The 16389-nt window shown below is 33.9% G+C and overlaps 1 protein-coding gene across 13 annotated transcripts in view; it reads left to right on the top strand.

Moving 5' to 3' along the window:
- adgrl3.1 (adhesion G protein-coupled receptor L3.1) overlaps positions 1 to 16389 on the top strand; it is a 340584-nt gene that overhangs the window by 296888 nt on the left and 27307 nt on the right. For 12 of the 13 annotated variants that reach the window (XM_069192140.1, XM_069192148.1, XM_069192139.1 and 9 more), the window contains 2 exons: positions 11439 to 11607; positions 14963 to 15088. In XM_069192140.1, coding sequence (XP_069048241.1) covers positions 11439 to 11607; positions 14963 to 15088 — 295 coding nt within the window. Of the gene's footprint in view, positions 1 to 4278; positions 4306 to 11438; positions 11608 to 14962; positions 15089 to 16389 lie in introns of all 13 variants that reach the window. The other variant, XM_069192099.1, reaches the window with a different exon arrangement.

Raw genomic sequence — 16389 nt, 5'->3', positions numbered from 1 at the left:
GCGGACCTTCTTTTTTTCAATCAAAATGTGTGCATATTGATTGAAAACACTGTTTTATGCCATTTCCCTCCCTCTCTTTTCCTGTGAACCCACTTAGAAACATCTAGTCTATTGTTTCCTGACAGTGACATTCCTGTGATTTCTTCCTTACTTTTTTGTGACATAAGAAACATCATTTCCTTTACTGCAAGTGTTTCAAAGCAGTAGTCTCATTTTTTTTAATTCCTTAAAATATTTAAGGTCTCCGGATATCCCAATTTCAGTTTTCCAAGTTTTTGTTCCAAGGAAGGTCTAAACTACGTAATTCACTTAATTTTGGAAATATGTCATTAATATTTATAAAAGGATTTCCTCAAGTAATTGTTTATGTGATGATTACATGATGACAATAATACAAGGTGTAGCATCTGCGCAACATTTTTGAGATTTGGAGAGAAGTACTGAATTTGCACTGTTATATAATTAAGACAATTAAAGTTAGCAAAACAGAAGAAATCATCTGAGCCTTCAGTTCTAAAACCCTGATCTAAATGATTACAGTATCATTTTAAGATATATTTAACTGTAAATTAAAAATTAAGTATATAGGGAGGAATATCCTGTATATAGACATGTATGTACATTTCATACATCTATCCATTTTCTAACTGTATGGATGGGACAACAAATCCATCACAGGCCAGACTCACAAACACAAACACTGGAACACACTCACTGACATCTACAACCAATTCTCCCAGAAGCTGTATATTTTTGGACTGTGGGAGGAAACTGGCTGCACCCAGAGGAAACCCACACAAACACAGGGAGAAATACGAACTCCACACAGATAGCAGCCCAGGTCCAGAATTAAACGCAGGACCTCAGTGCTACTGTATATTTAAGCAACGCTAACCACTGTGGCACCCTGTCACCCACTATCAGACATGTTTCCTTTAAAACAATTATTTCTGAGTTTGTATTCTTGTTTTTGTTCAGACATAGGAGGAAAAAAAAACATTTTCCATGCCAGTTAAAGTAATTGAATTAAAAGTTGGGACTATTTTACACTTTTGTTTGTACTGACACACCTCTTTGATCTGTTTATGTATCTCTGGTATACCCAGTACTTTTGAGAGGCATCCCAAAATACGTTAATTTCTTTATATGATGAGTATTTAAGGAAACTTGAAACATTTGTATTGTATTAAGATTTATTATTGACTTATTATGGACTCAAATATTTGCTTTTGCTACAAAAGATACCCTTTTTCATGTATCAGTTCAACAACATACAGTACTACATGCATAAAGTAAAAAAAAAACTACCTGTATACTGTATACCATAGATACAGCAAAATCTGTTTATCCAGTCTTAAATAATTGGTGTACATACTAAATAGACATCAAAAACAGCTGTGCAGAGAGATTTTTTGCCTTAATATATAACAATTATAATTGCACAGAATCATTCCAAATTAATTTCCATTTTATTGCAGTCCATTATATTTATTTTGAGCATAAAATAGAATATTTACTCATTGCTTTCTAATTATGTGAAGTGTGAAGTTGTTTGCTCTTTACAGCAATTATTTTAAATTGTTTTTTTTTTTACTGTTCTGCGGTAAAAGTTTGTCATTTTAATTAATGATGACAGTGTTTACTCCTAAAAAATGTTTACTTCTAAAAATAAAACTTCAATAAACGTACACAAAGCATTGTTTGAAATACAGAATGAGATCATTCCAAAGTAATGTAATTTTTCATTTTTACTACAGATTACATACAGAAATAAATTACGTTACCATTATTAACATTTCACTGCAGCCTGTATCCTGTAGAATCTTTGCTTAATGAATATTAAGTAGATCTAAGCTAAACACTGTTTCAATGATGCTTTTGCTTTATGCAGAACCTAGGACTTAAAAAGATTTGACAATTAGGTAAACTAGACATTTTGGAACATTATTTTTCAGAGAATGTGATAGCCCTCTTTAGCAAACTAAGCAGTAGATTATCTCTCAGTGCTTTGCTGCAGAGTATTCACAGCTGAAAGAGATGACCGTTTCATACTAATCCTACAGAGCACTCTGTCATATTTTAATGAGCACTTCTGAAGTTACTTCAGTACCTTCTTTTCCACAGATAGTCCATCAGTTTTCTTTGTCAGTCTTATTTCCACCACTTTTTTACCCTGTGTTACTTTTCACTTTCCCCTCTTTTCCAGAACACAATGTGAAACCCAAAACTGTAATAACATCAGGGCAGAAGAACATTACTAAGATATATTTGAAACCAAATCTTTGCTATTCATTTTTAAAGTAATGGTAATAGAAAGGAGTAATAATGAGTAATACATTGCTAATGTGTGCAAAAGTTACATTTTGATCTAAATATGTGATAAACAGTATGATATGATACTTTTTGATGGAAATATGATATACTGTACCTGAAAAGAATGCTTTTAGTATTGATTTTTAGACAATTCTGATCACATTTTGGAATACTTTTGAATAAATCCTTCCTTCGGTTGTGAACATTTGAGTACTTGGATTTTTACTTAATAAACCTTAAGGATCAGCAGCTAGGTAATTGTATTCACAGAACAGAAAATGGCAAAATGGGGCTTGACTTTAAATCACACATCAGCTGTTTAGTCTCTGGGCTCTTGATATGTGTTTCCTATTTCTTTGAACGTTTCAGTTTTGGTTTCACAATGCACTCATGTTGATTTATTTTAGTTCAACGATCTGCTTGGCACTCTTTTTTGGCAATATGTGTTTCTTTATCCACTGTGACTCCACTGGCTCATCACAGTTAAATATTTCTTATTTTCTTGGTTAATACATTTTCTTCCCCTGGCCCTACATTTTCTTTGACCATGCTAGAGTTATCACCTCAATTAAATACTGTCCCCACTACCCAATTAGAAGACATCTGGAAGCATTACATGTAACGTTCATAACATTAATTTAATTAATCACTTCTTTTTTTTCAGCACATGACCTATTTATTTAAAATAATGAAAGTCTCACCACCTTTTATTTGAGAGCAGTTAATGATAAATGCAGATGAGAAAAAGATTTTACTCTTATCAAATTAGTTGAGCATTGCTTTTCAGTACATGTCATCTTTGTTATGAAATGGATTGTGAAATGGTTCAAACCCCATCACAAGACCATGTATTTATATTATGGTTTGCATCATGTGTGGCTACATTGTAAGAGTATTTGTTAGAAGTGAGATTTGGGCTATAGCCCAGAGGTTCCTGGTTCAAGTTGGTGCCAGCTGACTAGACATCCTCGTACAGAAACCTAAAACTGGATGAGTGTCATCAGGTTCAGCTGAACAGGTTGTATTCCAAAGAAGGGAATCCTTCATCTTGTGGCAGCAACATAGTCCCCAGTGGCTCACATGGAGTCTATTACTTTGCAATAATGTCAGAGGGTAGAGCTGTCTCTCCTTTCAAAAAGGGTTTAACTTTTCAGCTGGTGCAGTAAATGCTTTGTATGAAAACAGGCGGTGCTGTTCTGAATATACTGTATACAGTATATTGGCTTAATCTCTTCTGAATTAATACAATGCTCAACAATGCACCGGACTGATTAATAATTGGTACGTAGTTTGAGGGAAGGTACAGTATGAAACAAAATGCAATTTATCAATATCAAAGTTTTCCAAAATAAGAGACAGCAGGACAAAAATGGATTCTATTAATGAGCACATAATCTTTTCTTGTTTACTTTTTACTTTTTATTTCCTCAAATGCAGATTAATTTTGAAAAGATGGTATAAGCCAATTTAGGCTGTGCAGTTCCTATAAGTACAGTATTTCAATTCCAAGTGATTGACACATTTAACTTCAACTGAATCCCTGTAACCATGGATGCAGTTTATTTCTAAGGAGTTACACAACTTATAAAGAATTCAGTTGTGCAGTTGTCACTTGTGTGACATACTGTATCTTCCCATTAGAATATGTGGTTTTAATGTGCACTGAATGTAGAATAAGAATTTTCTTTAAATAGGAAGATTGGAGATTGATTGGATGTCTGCTCCAATGTGGATACTTACAGTATAGTGGAAGGTTAGCATGACCATGACCACGAATGTTGTGAGTCTTACAGTATATCACTGTGATGAAAATTGCTCTGGATGTCATTGTTAATGCTTTATGTGTTCACATGAAAATGTGTTTTATTGCTGTAAATTTCCCAAATTTGGGTAAAGTTTTTGTTTTACTTTTCCTTTTTCTTTTCTAATATCAGTGTTCTTGTCTTTGTCTATGCGCTCTTTAAGCTATGAGGATAAAAGACCCTTCATCAAGTAAGAAAGAGCTGTGCAGTGGCTGACTTTTATTTTTTATTTTCTCTGTGGTTTCATCACATGTTTATAAGACCAAACAATGTATCCATGAAGACTTCTGTCATTCCCACTGAGACAGAAGAGCAACCTGTAATATGTGTGTATTATTTTACTGATTAGAGATCTACTGTAGGATACATATTACATTTTAGGAATTTAAAAAAGAAAATGGTACAGACTTTATTTATATTTTCAGTCTTTTCCACATTTCCAGTCTTTTCCAGGCATTTCCAGTATTTTATCCTTTAATGTAAAAAGATAATTCCACACAGTGTAATTGAAAATGTTATGTACATGTAGTGGAGCTAGTTCGGATACGGTGATGTCAGTGCCCTCCCTGCGCATAGCAGGGACCTCAGCCGCCTGGGCTGAGGGAAGTCTCCTTTAGCTCATGCAGCTGGTGCCCTGTTGCGTTACGCCGGAGACCCGGGTTCGCGCCCCAGGTGTTGCAGGATGAAACGTGTGGCGAAGGGCACGAGAGTACAGTATCTAGAATAATATTATGCTGTATGAAAATTGTTTTATTTATAATTGTATTTCATTCTAATTTTACTTTACTGTGCCATTCCATAAGCGACACAGCCTGTAATTTATAATATGTTTTCTAAGGGATATCATATATACAAAACATACAATTACTGGACAATGTAAAGAAAAATTATAAAAACCATGAAATCCCTAAGTGTTTTCTAAAAAATGTTTAATGTCATTTTGTAATTGAAATGTTTACAGGATGCATTCAGAGAATGAATTTATAGTACTCTATAAAGTGCTACTTCCACGTCAGTGGGTTGAACTCAACTGTGTTCTTATAATTACTCTCTTTCAACTCAATATGCAGGGACAAGATGGTTCATATTCTTTATTAATTTAAAAAAGGAACACCTGAGAACCAAAGCAAAACATCCCATGTCACCACTGTCAGGATTTCCAAAGTTGGAATTCAGAGTAATTTCAATTTTGGTTCCGTAGTTATTTGTTTTAGTATTTTGCTGCAAAGCAGTTTTTTAATACAATCTAACATTTTGCAAAAGCAATGAATTACTATTTGAATATGCTATCCTGTTTAATACATTTTTCAATGTTAATGAAAGATGTAGGGGGAAATCTATTTGTAACATAGTCTTTTTTTTGCAGTGGTCATGGGCTTTTTTAAACAACAGAGTAAATCAGAATTCAAAAAGCATAAGGCCACTTACAGATGATAAGAGGTCATTCAGTCCATCTAGCTCGTTTGATAGTTACTAGCTAATTGATCCAAGAATTTCATCCAGTTGTTACTTAAAAAGACAAGTGCATTGCTTTCAATAACTTAGCTACTTAGCTCATTTCATATTCACACAACCCTATGGATAAAGAAGCACATCCTATTCTTATTTTTAATTGTACAGAGAAATAATTTTGATCGGTGTCCCCTGTTTTGTGTTTCACTGTTCTTTCTTTGATCAAGTACCTTTACAATCTTCTCTTTCAAGACTAAAAGGGTTTATATAAGAACACATGAGCAGTTACAAATGAGAATATGAGAAGAGTCCATTCAGCCCACAATGTTTTTACATTTTCAAAATGGAATCATGGAAAGTAAAGCAAATCATTACAAGTGATAGTGTATATCATTACCTTTTTTCCTTGTTTCCTTTTGCATTGATTACTATGACTTGTTAGTAATTCCCCGTTGTTGTTTCCGTGGTAACTACTTTTGACATCAAATGAAGCTTTTTAGGCAATTCAAGGCCAGATATTGCAAGACTAAGTGAAAAGAGGATGTAAATCTAGAGGAAGAAACAGAAAACATACGTGAATAAAGCTTCACCTCTGAGCTTAAGAGCATTGTGAAATGCTAGTTGTTACCCACTAATCTTCTCATTTTTTTTTCTGATTCTTTACTTAGGATGACACAAAAATAATGTCAGAAGATATAAAAGCTATGAATGCCACAGAGAATACGATAGGGAACACACAAATGCTGTGCCTTTAAAGCCATTAAATCCAATTGCTTAGAAGACTTGGGGGGAAAAACATTTGCTATTTTCAATGCATATCAATGAATCAACCTTTAATCTACAAATCAATATGAGCTAACTATGTAATTTACTATTAGTTTGTATTACGTGCATTTTTATTTTTCGATTTTTCTTTGTATGACATTTAACTGTAGGAACAGTTCAAAACAGAACCATAATATTTTTTGAAAAAAAAAATGTTATCAAGTTTTGGGATGTGTTTTTTTAACATTAATTTTCTTTAGATTTATGTACCATATTTTTGTAAACCTCAATAAAGCATGATAATCCCTTATCATTAATTCGTGGTTGGTAAATTTAAGACTTTATGAAGAAACCGGGATTAGGAGAACTAAAGTCAAGATTCAAACTATTAAAATGTATCTAACATTTTTTTTCACCTATAATAAAGTGAAACAATAATATCACAGTAAAGAAAAACTATATATTTTGGAGCATATATTGTATAGCTAGTTTTTGGGTGAGTCTGTGACATAATTTTACCTTTATTGCTGTGATGACGCCCATGTGTATAATGTTCATGATGACACTAACAACATTGGACTCTTTATCCTTTCTTGTACGCTTAGAAGCCAGAGTGTATCCTGACGATCAACAAAGGCAGGATACACCCTGGATGGGACGCCAGTCCATCACAGGGCAGACACAAACACAAACATGCACACACTCACACCAGACACTGACACAAACACTCATTCACACGAGGACTAATTTTCCCGAATGCCAGTTAACCTAACAGTATTTCTTTTGACTGTGGGAGGAAACCAGAGCACCAGGAAAAAGCCCATGTGAATGCAGGGAGAACATACATATTCCATGCAGAAAACACCAGGAGCGGAATTAAACCCAGTGCCCCAGTGCTGTGTTTATACCATAATAATATTTCAATTAATACTGACATAATTCTTTCAGACTCTTAGAGAACAAAGACAGAAATATCGTGCTTATGCTTTCAGTGGTGACAAAGACCTACAGTAGCAAGTAGGTGAAGATTTTAATCTTTCATTGACACTACTTTACATGAAAGCTTGCATTGTCCACAACATTATTTTTGTTAACTGGTCTTGATTTACTATGCCATCCAGTATGTTGACTTCTGTGTGAACTTCTTTGTTGAATAGTCTGGTTTTCTTACACACTACGGTTTCATGAAGGCTTTTTGTGCCGTCTTCAAGAAAACTCGGCAGTGAAAAATCCAGTAACTAGTCCACTAATAGTCACTAAACTATCCACTAAAAAAAAAGACGAGGACTCACACCAGTAAAAAGAAGTTAATATGTAAATGGGATGTATGAAGTGTGTGGATGCAGTGGAATGTGACATCGTTCTTCCAAAAAAGCTCAATCATCTCACACCTAGTTGATGGAGGTGGGAAATGTGGTCTCGGACCTTCATTCCAGAATATGCCCTGCTTGATTAGGTTCAGATCTGATGACTGGGAAGGTCAAACATGAATAATATCAGTTTATGAAACAGAGCTTAGCAGTGATGCTCATGAAACCATTGAGTGACCACACTTGTACACACTTTTTTATGTTATCCCTACCATAAAATTAAGTAAATGGAAAGCATAATTTTCAAATTTGATTTGATAAGATTTGATTCTTCTTTGACACAAATTATATAGTATTGTCTATTGAATAGTCAGAGTACAATGGTTTGGATTTATTTTGTAAATTAATTCATTTATAAAGTTTTTCTACTAAAACCAATTCTGTTATTGTTATGCCTCAGTAAAGAAATCTGTTATTGAAGTGAAAATCAACAACAAGCTTAAATTTGTTCAGTGTCTCAGTACAGTTTAACACAATTAAATCAAAAACTTTCTTTTTGGAACACTGAAAATCCTGCAAAGTCCTGTAACATTTTTAAAGCTCTAAATTATGCCTACAGGTTCTTAATGTTTTATTAAATTGGATGCCAGGTCTTACTGTTCTATAATACAAGGGAATGTATGGTTGTGAACAGATGCTGCAACCTACTTAGAAAAAATGTAAATAGTTTTTGAAATTGATAATAGGCAGTAGGTTGATACCAAAAGTTATTTGTATGTTTTCCACTCGTCAATCAGGCTTAGGTTACCACTGTTAAATTTCTACATTTGCTACAGTATCTGGATGCATAAGGAATAGAAAGTTCCACTCAAATATTGTCATTGAAACTTTTAAATACAGTACTTGTTTACAAACTCAAGATCACATACTGTACAGCCAACCTGTAGTTCGAATGCTGTTCTTACATTTAATACAGTATACTTGATTTTAGTTACTTTCAATATTTTGTTTTACATGTGCAACTTTGACAAGGCTGCATTTGTCCTTTGTGTTCTCTGAAGGACTGTAATAAAAAACCCATTTTCTCTCTTTTTTTTTTCCTTTTGTAAAAGCCTAATGGGTAAAGAATTTTAAGAAGAAAAGATCAAATAGTAGGTTTCCCCCCTAAAAAAGACAATTAACTTGAAGTACACTCTCAGTTTGTTCTTCTGGTGAAGAGTCCTTTCTGCCAATTTTCCACTTCATTCACACTCCCCTAGCTATTATATTCGTATGGCATTTTCGAGAAAGATATGCCTTAGTACTTCATTTACACCTGTCAGTATCTCAAGCCAGCTCCATACAAACTATGTTTTTTATTGGTAGTTGAAAGTCTTGTTCAAAGCAAAACTTAATGCTTTATTGCAGTTGCTTATTTGTTCTGAATGCTCTGCTTTTTTATTATACACTAATCAAGTGTATCTTCTCTGCAGATCTATTTGGTGTCAAGTAAGGACAGTTGACTTTTTTTCTTAAAACCTACTGCAGACTGAATGTTCCATCTATTTAAATGATGGTGTTTCCATCATTATCTGGCTTTTGAAAGTCCACTGTCCTAACTGCAGTCTGTATTTATTTCTGGTTCATTCTTACCTTTGTATCCACAGTGGACCTACCTCATGGTTTTATAGTAAAATTATGTCATGGCTGAGCTGTGCCAGGGATTCTATCAAATTTAATAACCTTTTCAGTGGCAGTAATGCTGATTACTGCCAAGTTAGCTAATCAAATAATTGCCATTATAGTAAATGAGACAGACAAGTAAAACTGATCTTTGGAAGAAAATGGCACCTTTGTAATGGAATTAAAGCTCTATTGTAGATTCTTTGCAATTCAAAAATATTACATTTGACTGCAACAAAGTAACTTCACATTAAAACAAATTATAGTCTTAAAAATATTTAATTGCTTCAACAAGTGAAAATTTAATTATCTATATACATTACCATTTTCTCAAAGAAACTTTTCATGTTTTAATGTTTAAAAATAGAACACAATTAAATATTTATATAACTATAGAACATCCATTCCAATCTTCAACTTTTTAGCAATTCATATTTTCATCTATTTAATTTTTGATGGTCTAACACAGTGGTTCTCAAACTTTTTGGACCAAGAACCACCCCTAATCCAACCAAAGCATCCAAGTACCACCTACAAGTCATCATCTCATAGGAACCCCAGAAATTCTCAATGACCAACATGTGCGCGCGTGCACACACACTCACACATACATTCTGTATAATAAATATTATAATAATAAACTTTATTTGATATAGCGCCTTTAAAGGTGGTTTCTCAAAGTGTTTTACAGAAAAAAAAAACATTAACAACAACTGATAAAAAAGCACCATTTCAGTGAGAGGGGTGAGCCTGTTTAGTTGAGCAAAGCAGATGTGAATTAATTTTTCGAGCCTTGATACAATTCATAACAGAGTCTAACAGATATTAAATCGTCAGGCATTTTCTTGACGGCAAAGGTCTCGCGGTGGATGTTGTAATGCGTACATTAATTTCTGGAGCAACCTATCTAATTCGTGCAACTACACCGTTATGTCGGCTTGTCATTGCTCTAGCACCGTCTGTACAAACTCAGACGCATTTTATCCAGTCGAGGCCATTCTCTTCGATAAATTCATTCAGAAGCTGAAATATGTGCTCTCCTGTAGTTCCTGTTGGTAGCGGTTTACAGAACAGAAAGTCTTCATGGGACATGCCCTCAAACCCCTATCTAACGTAAACGAGCAAATTGGCCAAATCGACTACAGACTCATCTAATTGCAGTGAAAAACATCTGCTCATCTTAACACGCTCTATCAGTGTACTTTTGATATAATCCTTCATTTCAATAATTCTATGAATGACTGTGTCTTTCAGGGGGAGGGGGGCAGCAGGTCGAGCTGTTTAGCAGCTTTTTCTCTACACATACGTTTCAGCTCTTTTGCCAATGGTAAATAAGTTTCTTCAAAAACAGTGCAGCTTACCTGCTTTAGCAATCCGCAAGCTTGCATTTTTCCGCGTTTCCGTTTTTATTTCCGTATTTATTTAAAGTTTTTTATTTCATGCGCATGGGAGCGAAACACAGAGATGCTCGGTGTATTTTTCTCAAATTAGAACAGTTCTTAAATATTTTTCTGTAATCACGCTTTGGTGTGCTCACAAGATTACCTGCGTTCGTAGCACGTATTTCTATGCATTCCTGTGTTTACAACGTTAGCATTGTTCCAAAATCACGCACATTCTCCTTTCTCCCTATTTGCTGGAGATACAGTAGCTTTTTTAAATACAATTGGTCACTTGCATCTGTAGCACGCATTCCTATAGAGTGGTATAGAATTACAGCGTATCTCTTGTGTCTACTGAGGTATTAGCGCGCACTGTATCGTAGTACTTAGGCTGCGCATTCGACACAAATTAAAATACAAAATATAAAAACCCGTCCCGATTTTTCAGCGCACACGACACAGTTTCAGGGTCATTTGGCGTACCACTTGGCGGCACTCCATGTACCACTGCCAGTACGCGTACCACAGTTTGAGAACCACTGGTCTAACACATAATGTACTTGGAGGGAAAAAAAAATAAACCTAGACATTCAAATTCTCGCTCATAATAATAGAAGATTGAAGAAGATTCATTTTTAAGTAGAGACTCTGAAAGGTGCAATGTAAATGACTTTTTAATCAAAATCTTTCATCTTTTAAAATCTTTTAATCTTTTATCCACGTATTGACTGTTTTCTTTACTTTCTTTCCAGATCATGGGTTATAGGTGCTATTGCACTTCTCTGTCTGCTTGGATTGACCTGGGCTTTTGGACTGATGTACATCAATGAAAGCACAGTCATTATGGCCTACCTTTTTACAATATTCAACTCCCTTCAAGGAATGTTCATTTTCATTTTCCACTGTGTCCTTCAAAAGAAGGTAAGAGGATTTAATATATATAATATCTCCAGTGCTCCTGTTCAGAAACTGAAATACTGTTTACATAAAAAGTGAAACTTTATATTGCAAAAAGAAAACAACCATCAAAGTTCAAAGTTAATATCATTTGGAAGGATTCAGAGCAGCAGCTACTGTATACTAATTTATTTTATATTTATATTGTTATTTGTTTTCCTTTTTCATTGTACTTTCTTAAAGACAAGATCTGAATTACCAAAAATTCTAAAACTGTTTTCAAACACTTATTTCAATATGTCTGGATTAGATAAATACAGTTTTTAAAATATAAAACAATAGTTCAATAAGAAGAATCTGAATTATGTGCATTAAAAATGAATCATAATTTCAAAATTAGTGCAGAATCTTTACAATTATGACATCTACTTGTCTTTGGAAGGTAACAAGACATTCTAGAGAACTTCAGACTGTTTCCATTGGACAACTTTTTTTTATAGAGCATATATGTTTTTTTATGTAACGCTACTCTGTAAGGAAAATGTGAAAATGTATTTCATACCAAAGTAGAAAAAATGTTGAAAGGTTTCATTACAAAGTTTTCTTTCAAAGTGACCATTACAGCCACATTTTGTCTCTTTTTGACTGATAAGATGTAAAAATCAAATAGCTATGTCAGGTCCTGACAACAGCTTGCTATTCAAGCAGATTAATAAAGTAATAATTATACAAACACACCCCCTTGCGCAGGAAGTACTGAGTATAACACAACACATACAGTATTCACAATATCTTAACAAATACACACAAAAACCTCTAGAATTATTATTTACAGACCTAAGAGTCCTCCCTTCTATAGACACAAACGACACAGAACTTTACCTGCCACAGATATCATAAAGGGAAAAGAGAAAACATGTGCCTCATCAAATAAAAGATGCCACTTCGTCCTAAATTACATTTTAAAAGAGATGCTCAGCAACTGGGAACCTATTTCCCTATTCAAAATAATGTATCACTAACAAAATGAGAGGTTTATTTTAGCCTGATGGATAGTAAATCAGTATATCCAACAAAAACAAGACTTCAGTCCCTTACTTAAGGCCCTTCAATTACCTTTGTGATTTCTAGATTCTTAGTCTGTCAAAACAGGTACTCTCTCACTGTTTCTGCTCTCTCCTTTTCTCTCACTTCCTCTCTGTTTCTCTATTCCTTCTATCCTGTCTTCTCTATTGATCTTCCAAGAAGCCTGGTTTAATAATGATTTAACAGCAAATAGGTTTAGTTAAGAATTAGTACAATTGTTTGAGTGTCTGAATCTTTGGCCGTTATACCAAAGTGACAGAATAAGACATCCCCCTGTCTATAAACAGTTTATGCAAATCATCTCAAGGCTTCCCTATTGTTTTAACTCGTAGAATAGCATACTTTTGATGGGAAATTCAAAAAGTTGGACATCCAGAGACATACAAATATATATTAATAAATGCTGATTTTTTTTTTAAACAAAAGAGAACTGAATACCTTCTGTTGCATGAAACATTTGTGCAGAACCTATAAGTACTTTAAAGTTTTTCCAACACTTATGGATTTAAAATGTACAGTGTTTGCTGTGTGATGAAAGCAGACATTTATCCAGATCAGATAAAAACACAGGTGTTACAAATAAATCTGTAATGGAGCTGTTTTCTCTGAATAAACCGATTGTATGTGGTTTGTGGAAGCTTTGCCTTTCAAAGTTTATGAGTAGATTTGCTCCTTATTACAAGGATATTCTTAAGTACAGTACTGTATATATTTATCATGTTGCCTGATAAGCTACTTGCAATCTGTGCTTTTACTGCTCGCTGGCACCCTAATGTCATTTGTTTTATTAGGTGTTATATTTACAAAACCTAAACATATTAATGCAGAGAGAACTGTTAGTCCTATGTCAAAACAATTAGATATAAACATTTCTGTTATTGGTATTTAAATACCACTTGTATTTTAGCAGTAATTTTAAATATATTAAGTTACACCTTTTTTCTTATTGAGAATTCATAGTAATCTTACAACAGATGTTACAGCATATGGCTCCAGATGACATTTATATTAGCAATACTACATGTATTAATTTAAAACAAGCGAGACATAGACTTTTTTTAAAAGCATTGTATGAAACAACTGTTTTAAAAACATTCTACTTTCGTGTTATTTAGTGTGATTATTTCACACCAGGTAACTTCTCTATTCACTGGTCATGTCTGATTATTGATGAGAAGTATAAAAGTGTTTAAAAAAACTTTCAAAAACACATTTCATCTACCCCAGATATCTAAAATTGAATTTAATGATTTTATACCAGAACATTGCCTGGCATATTTTATCCAAACAGTAATCGTTTAGTACCTCTTCATTTTACATACACAAAAACTACACATTTTAATATATATATTGGCATTTATACAGTAAGTTATAAAAGCAAGGGTTTCAGTGTATCGCTGATTAAAATAACAATGAAAAGCAGTGTTTTGTGGACATCTGAAAATTGATTAAGGTGGGGAGATTTGACAATCTAAAAAGAAACTGTGGACTGTAAAAATTGCATTATCTTTACATTTTTAAAGTTATAATGCACATAGCTCCAGCTGCAGTATCTCATTTGCATGGTGTAATTTTAAAAGAAGTACAAATAAGAGGTTTTTTTTGGAACATGTAATTACTATCTGTATAATGTTATGGCTGAGATCATCAGGGCACCATGTACAGTATGATACCATGGTATTATCTATAAATTATCCTCCCCTGTTGACCTCAGTACAGAAAACATTGATCAGATTTATATACACTGTACATTTATTTATGTTGCTTTAATTCTGACTAGGTGAACATAATAGTTTCCCTTTGAGAAAAGTTATTTCCAGCACTTGGTTCATTATGCCAAAGGGAATTAATGTAAAGTTAAATGCCTGTGTTACATTGGCAATCTGTTTACATGAGACTATTGGACACTATATAATAAAGTTTAATGGCTGTGTGAGTAGTTAGAGAGTAGGGGTGTGAGATAGTACTACTGTTATAAATCAGTCAGCTAACACAGGAGTAACTGTTGTGCTCAGTGCAGAATTACTTTACATGAAAGTAAGTCTTAGCTTTTATCATGTAGTCTAAAATCAGACTACAGCATTTTTCTGAACATATGCTGACATGTACACAACAATTTCCATGTAATGCATACCCAGTTTTCCATTTCAGCACCAATTACTGCTGAACAAGAAGTGGTCCTTTATCTTTTAAAATTTTAAAATCTGTTTTTCTGTCTTTTGGTGCTTTTAGGGATTGACGTTTTAATTCCTGCTGAAAAAAATAATGGAAATGAACTATCTTTACTTGTCAGGTTCGTAAAGAGTATGGCAAGTGTCTTCGCACTCATTGCTGCAGTGGAAAGAGTGTGGAGACCTCTATTGGCTCAGGGAAAAGCTCTGCTTCTCGGACACCTGGAAGATATTCTACAGGCTCACAGGTATGACTGCTTTCCTGAACCTCCTTTTTGGTGAATTCGGAAATGTCTGTTTAGATCTTTGTATTTTTTTTTTTATGTATACTGTATTTTCCCTCCTAGAATCTACCAAAGAAACAAGGATCTTGTTCCAGTTATTTCAAATGCAAAACCCCATTTGTAACCCTTATATTCACCACAGATGCATGTACACGCACAATATTAAGAAGTCACTTAAAAATGTTGTAAACATTTGGAAGAGTGTGATAAACTACTTGTGAAGTTGTGATAAACTACTACACATAACTCTTATCTTGGCATCTTTGCATCAGTGGCTTGTAAAATGTATGAGTTAATAATTCTGTTGCTAATTTATGTCTGTGAATAATATGTCTCTACTGTATGTTTGCTTTTAGGATTTATTCAGCAGTCATGTACTCTCATGCAAAGTATATTATACAGACTCTGGAATGTTAGCTGTTCCAAAGACAAGTTTACATACTGTACAAAGGGAGATAGGGCACTTTAGTTCTTCGCCACTTTGCACAAAGTTTATGGCATTTCCTTGTAAGGGTCATCACAGATACAGTCTGTCTCTGTTTTTCCATCACATTACAAAATAGTATTTCAGACCACTGTCTTAATAACTCAACATCTTGTGTGCCAGTAGGCTTCATACTGTATATCTTGTTACTGTCTTTAATAGTTTTGTCATATTATGCTTATGTAGTGATTAGAATGGGGAGCTGCATCAGCACATGACCTTCAAAGTAACTTGCAGAGGTTAATTCCACAATGAAAAATAAAATGAACAAAAAAACATGTTTCAGCTGTGTGGCCTTTTCAAGTTGTGTGAGGGAATGAGGTAGTAGGAATATGAGGCAAAGAGATGTACAGTATAAGCAGAACAAAAGAAAGAGAATTTGAGAAAGGGTGGAGGTGAGAAGGGGGGTGGCGCAAAAGAGAAAGAATGTGGGAGATGAATTAGGGGGAAAGTGTGAAAGGCAGAAATCTGTAAATGAATGGAGAGATTTAACAACTCAGTATTCAAAACATTCTCACATTCTCTTTCTTTTGTTCCCCTCACCCTCTACCTCGTACTCTTACCTGTAGAATTAACCATACATTTTGTCTTTTATATAAATATTCATTTCACATCAGAAAGTCTTTAATTTCCTCCCCTTGAAGACGTCAGATATGTGATATTATATAGAGAACTTAATGCTCAAGTATTTACCTGTTCAGATATATCTTAATGAGAACAAGAGAAGAAAATATTGTTGTGTGCATAACAGTAGAATAATGAGACAATGGTTCTGTTTCTA

Source organism: Lepisosteus oculatus, chromosome 1 (genome assembly GCF_040954835.1).
Source record: "Lepisosteus oculatus isolate fLepOcu1 chromosome 1, fLepOcu1.hap2, whole genome shotgun sequence".
Taxonomy (NCBI): domain Eukaryota; kingdom Metazoa; phylum Chordata; class Actinopteri; order Semionotiformes; family Lepisosteidae; genus Lepisosteus; species Lepisosteus oculatus.
The sequence above is the reverse complement of the archived record's forward strand: the minus strand, read 5'-3'. Positions and strand labels throughout refer to the sequence as shown.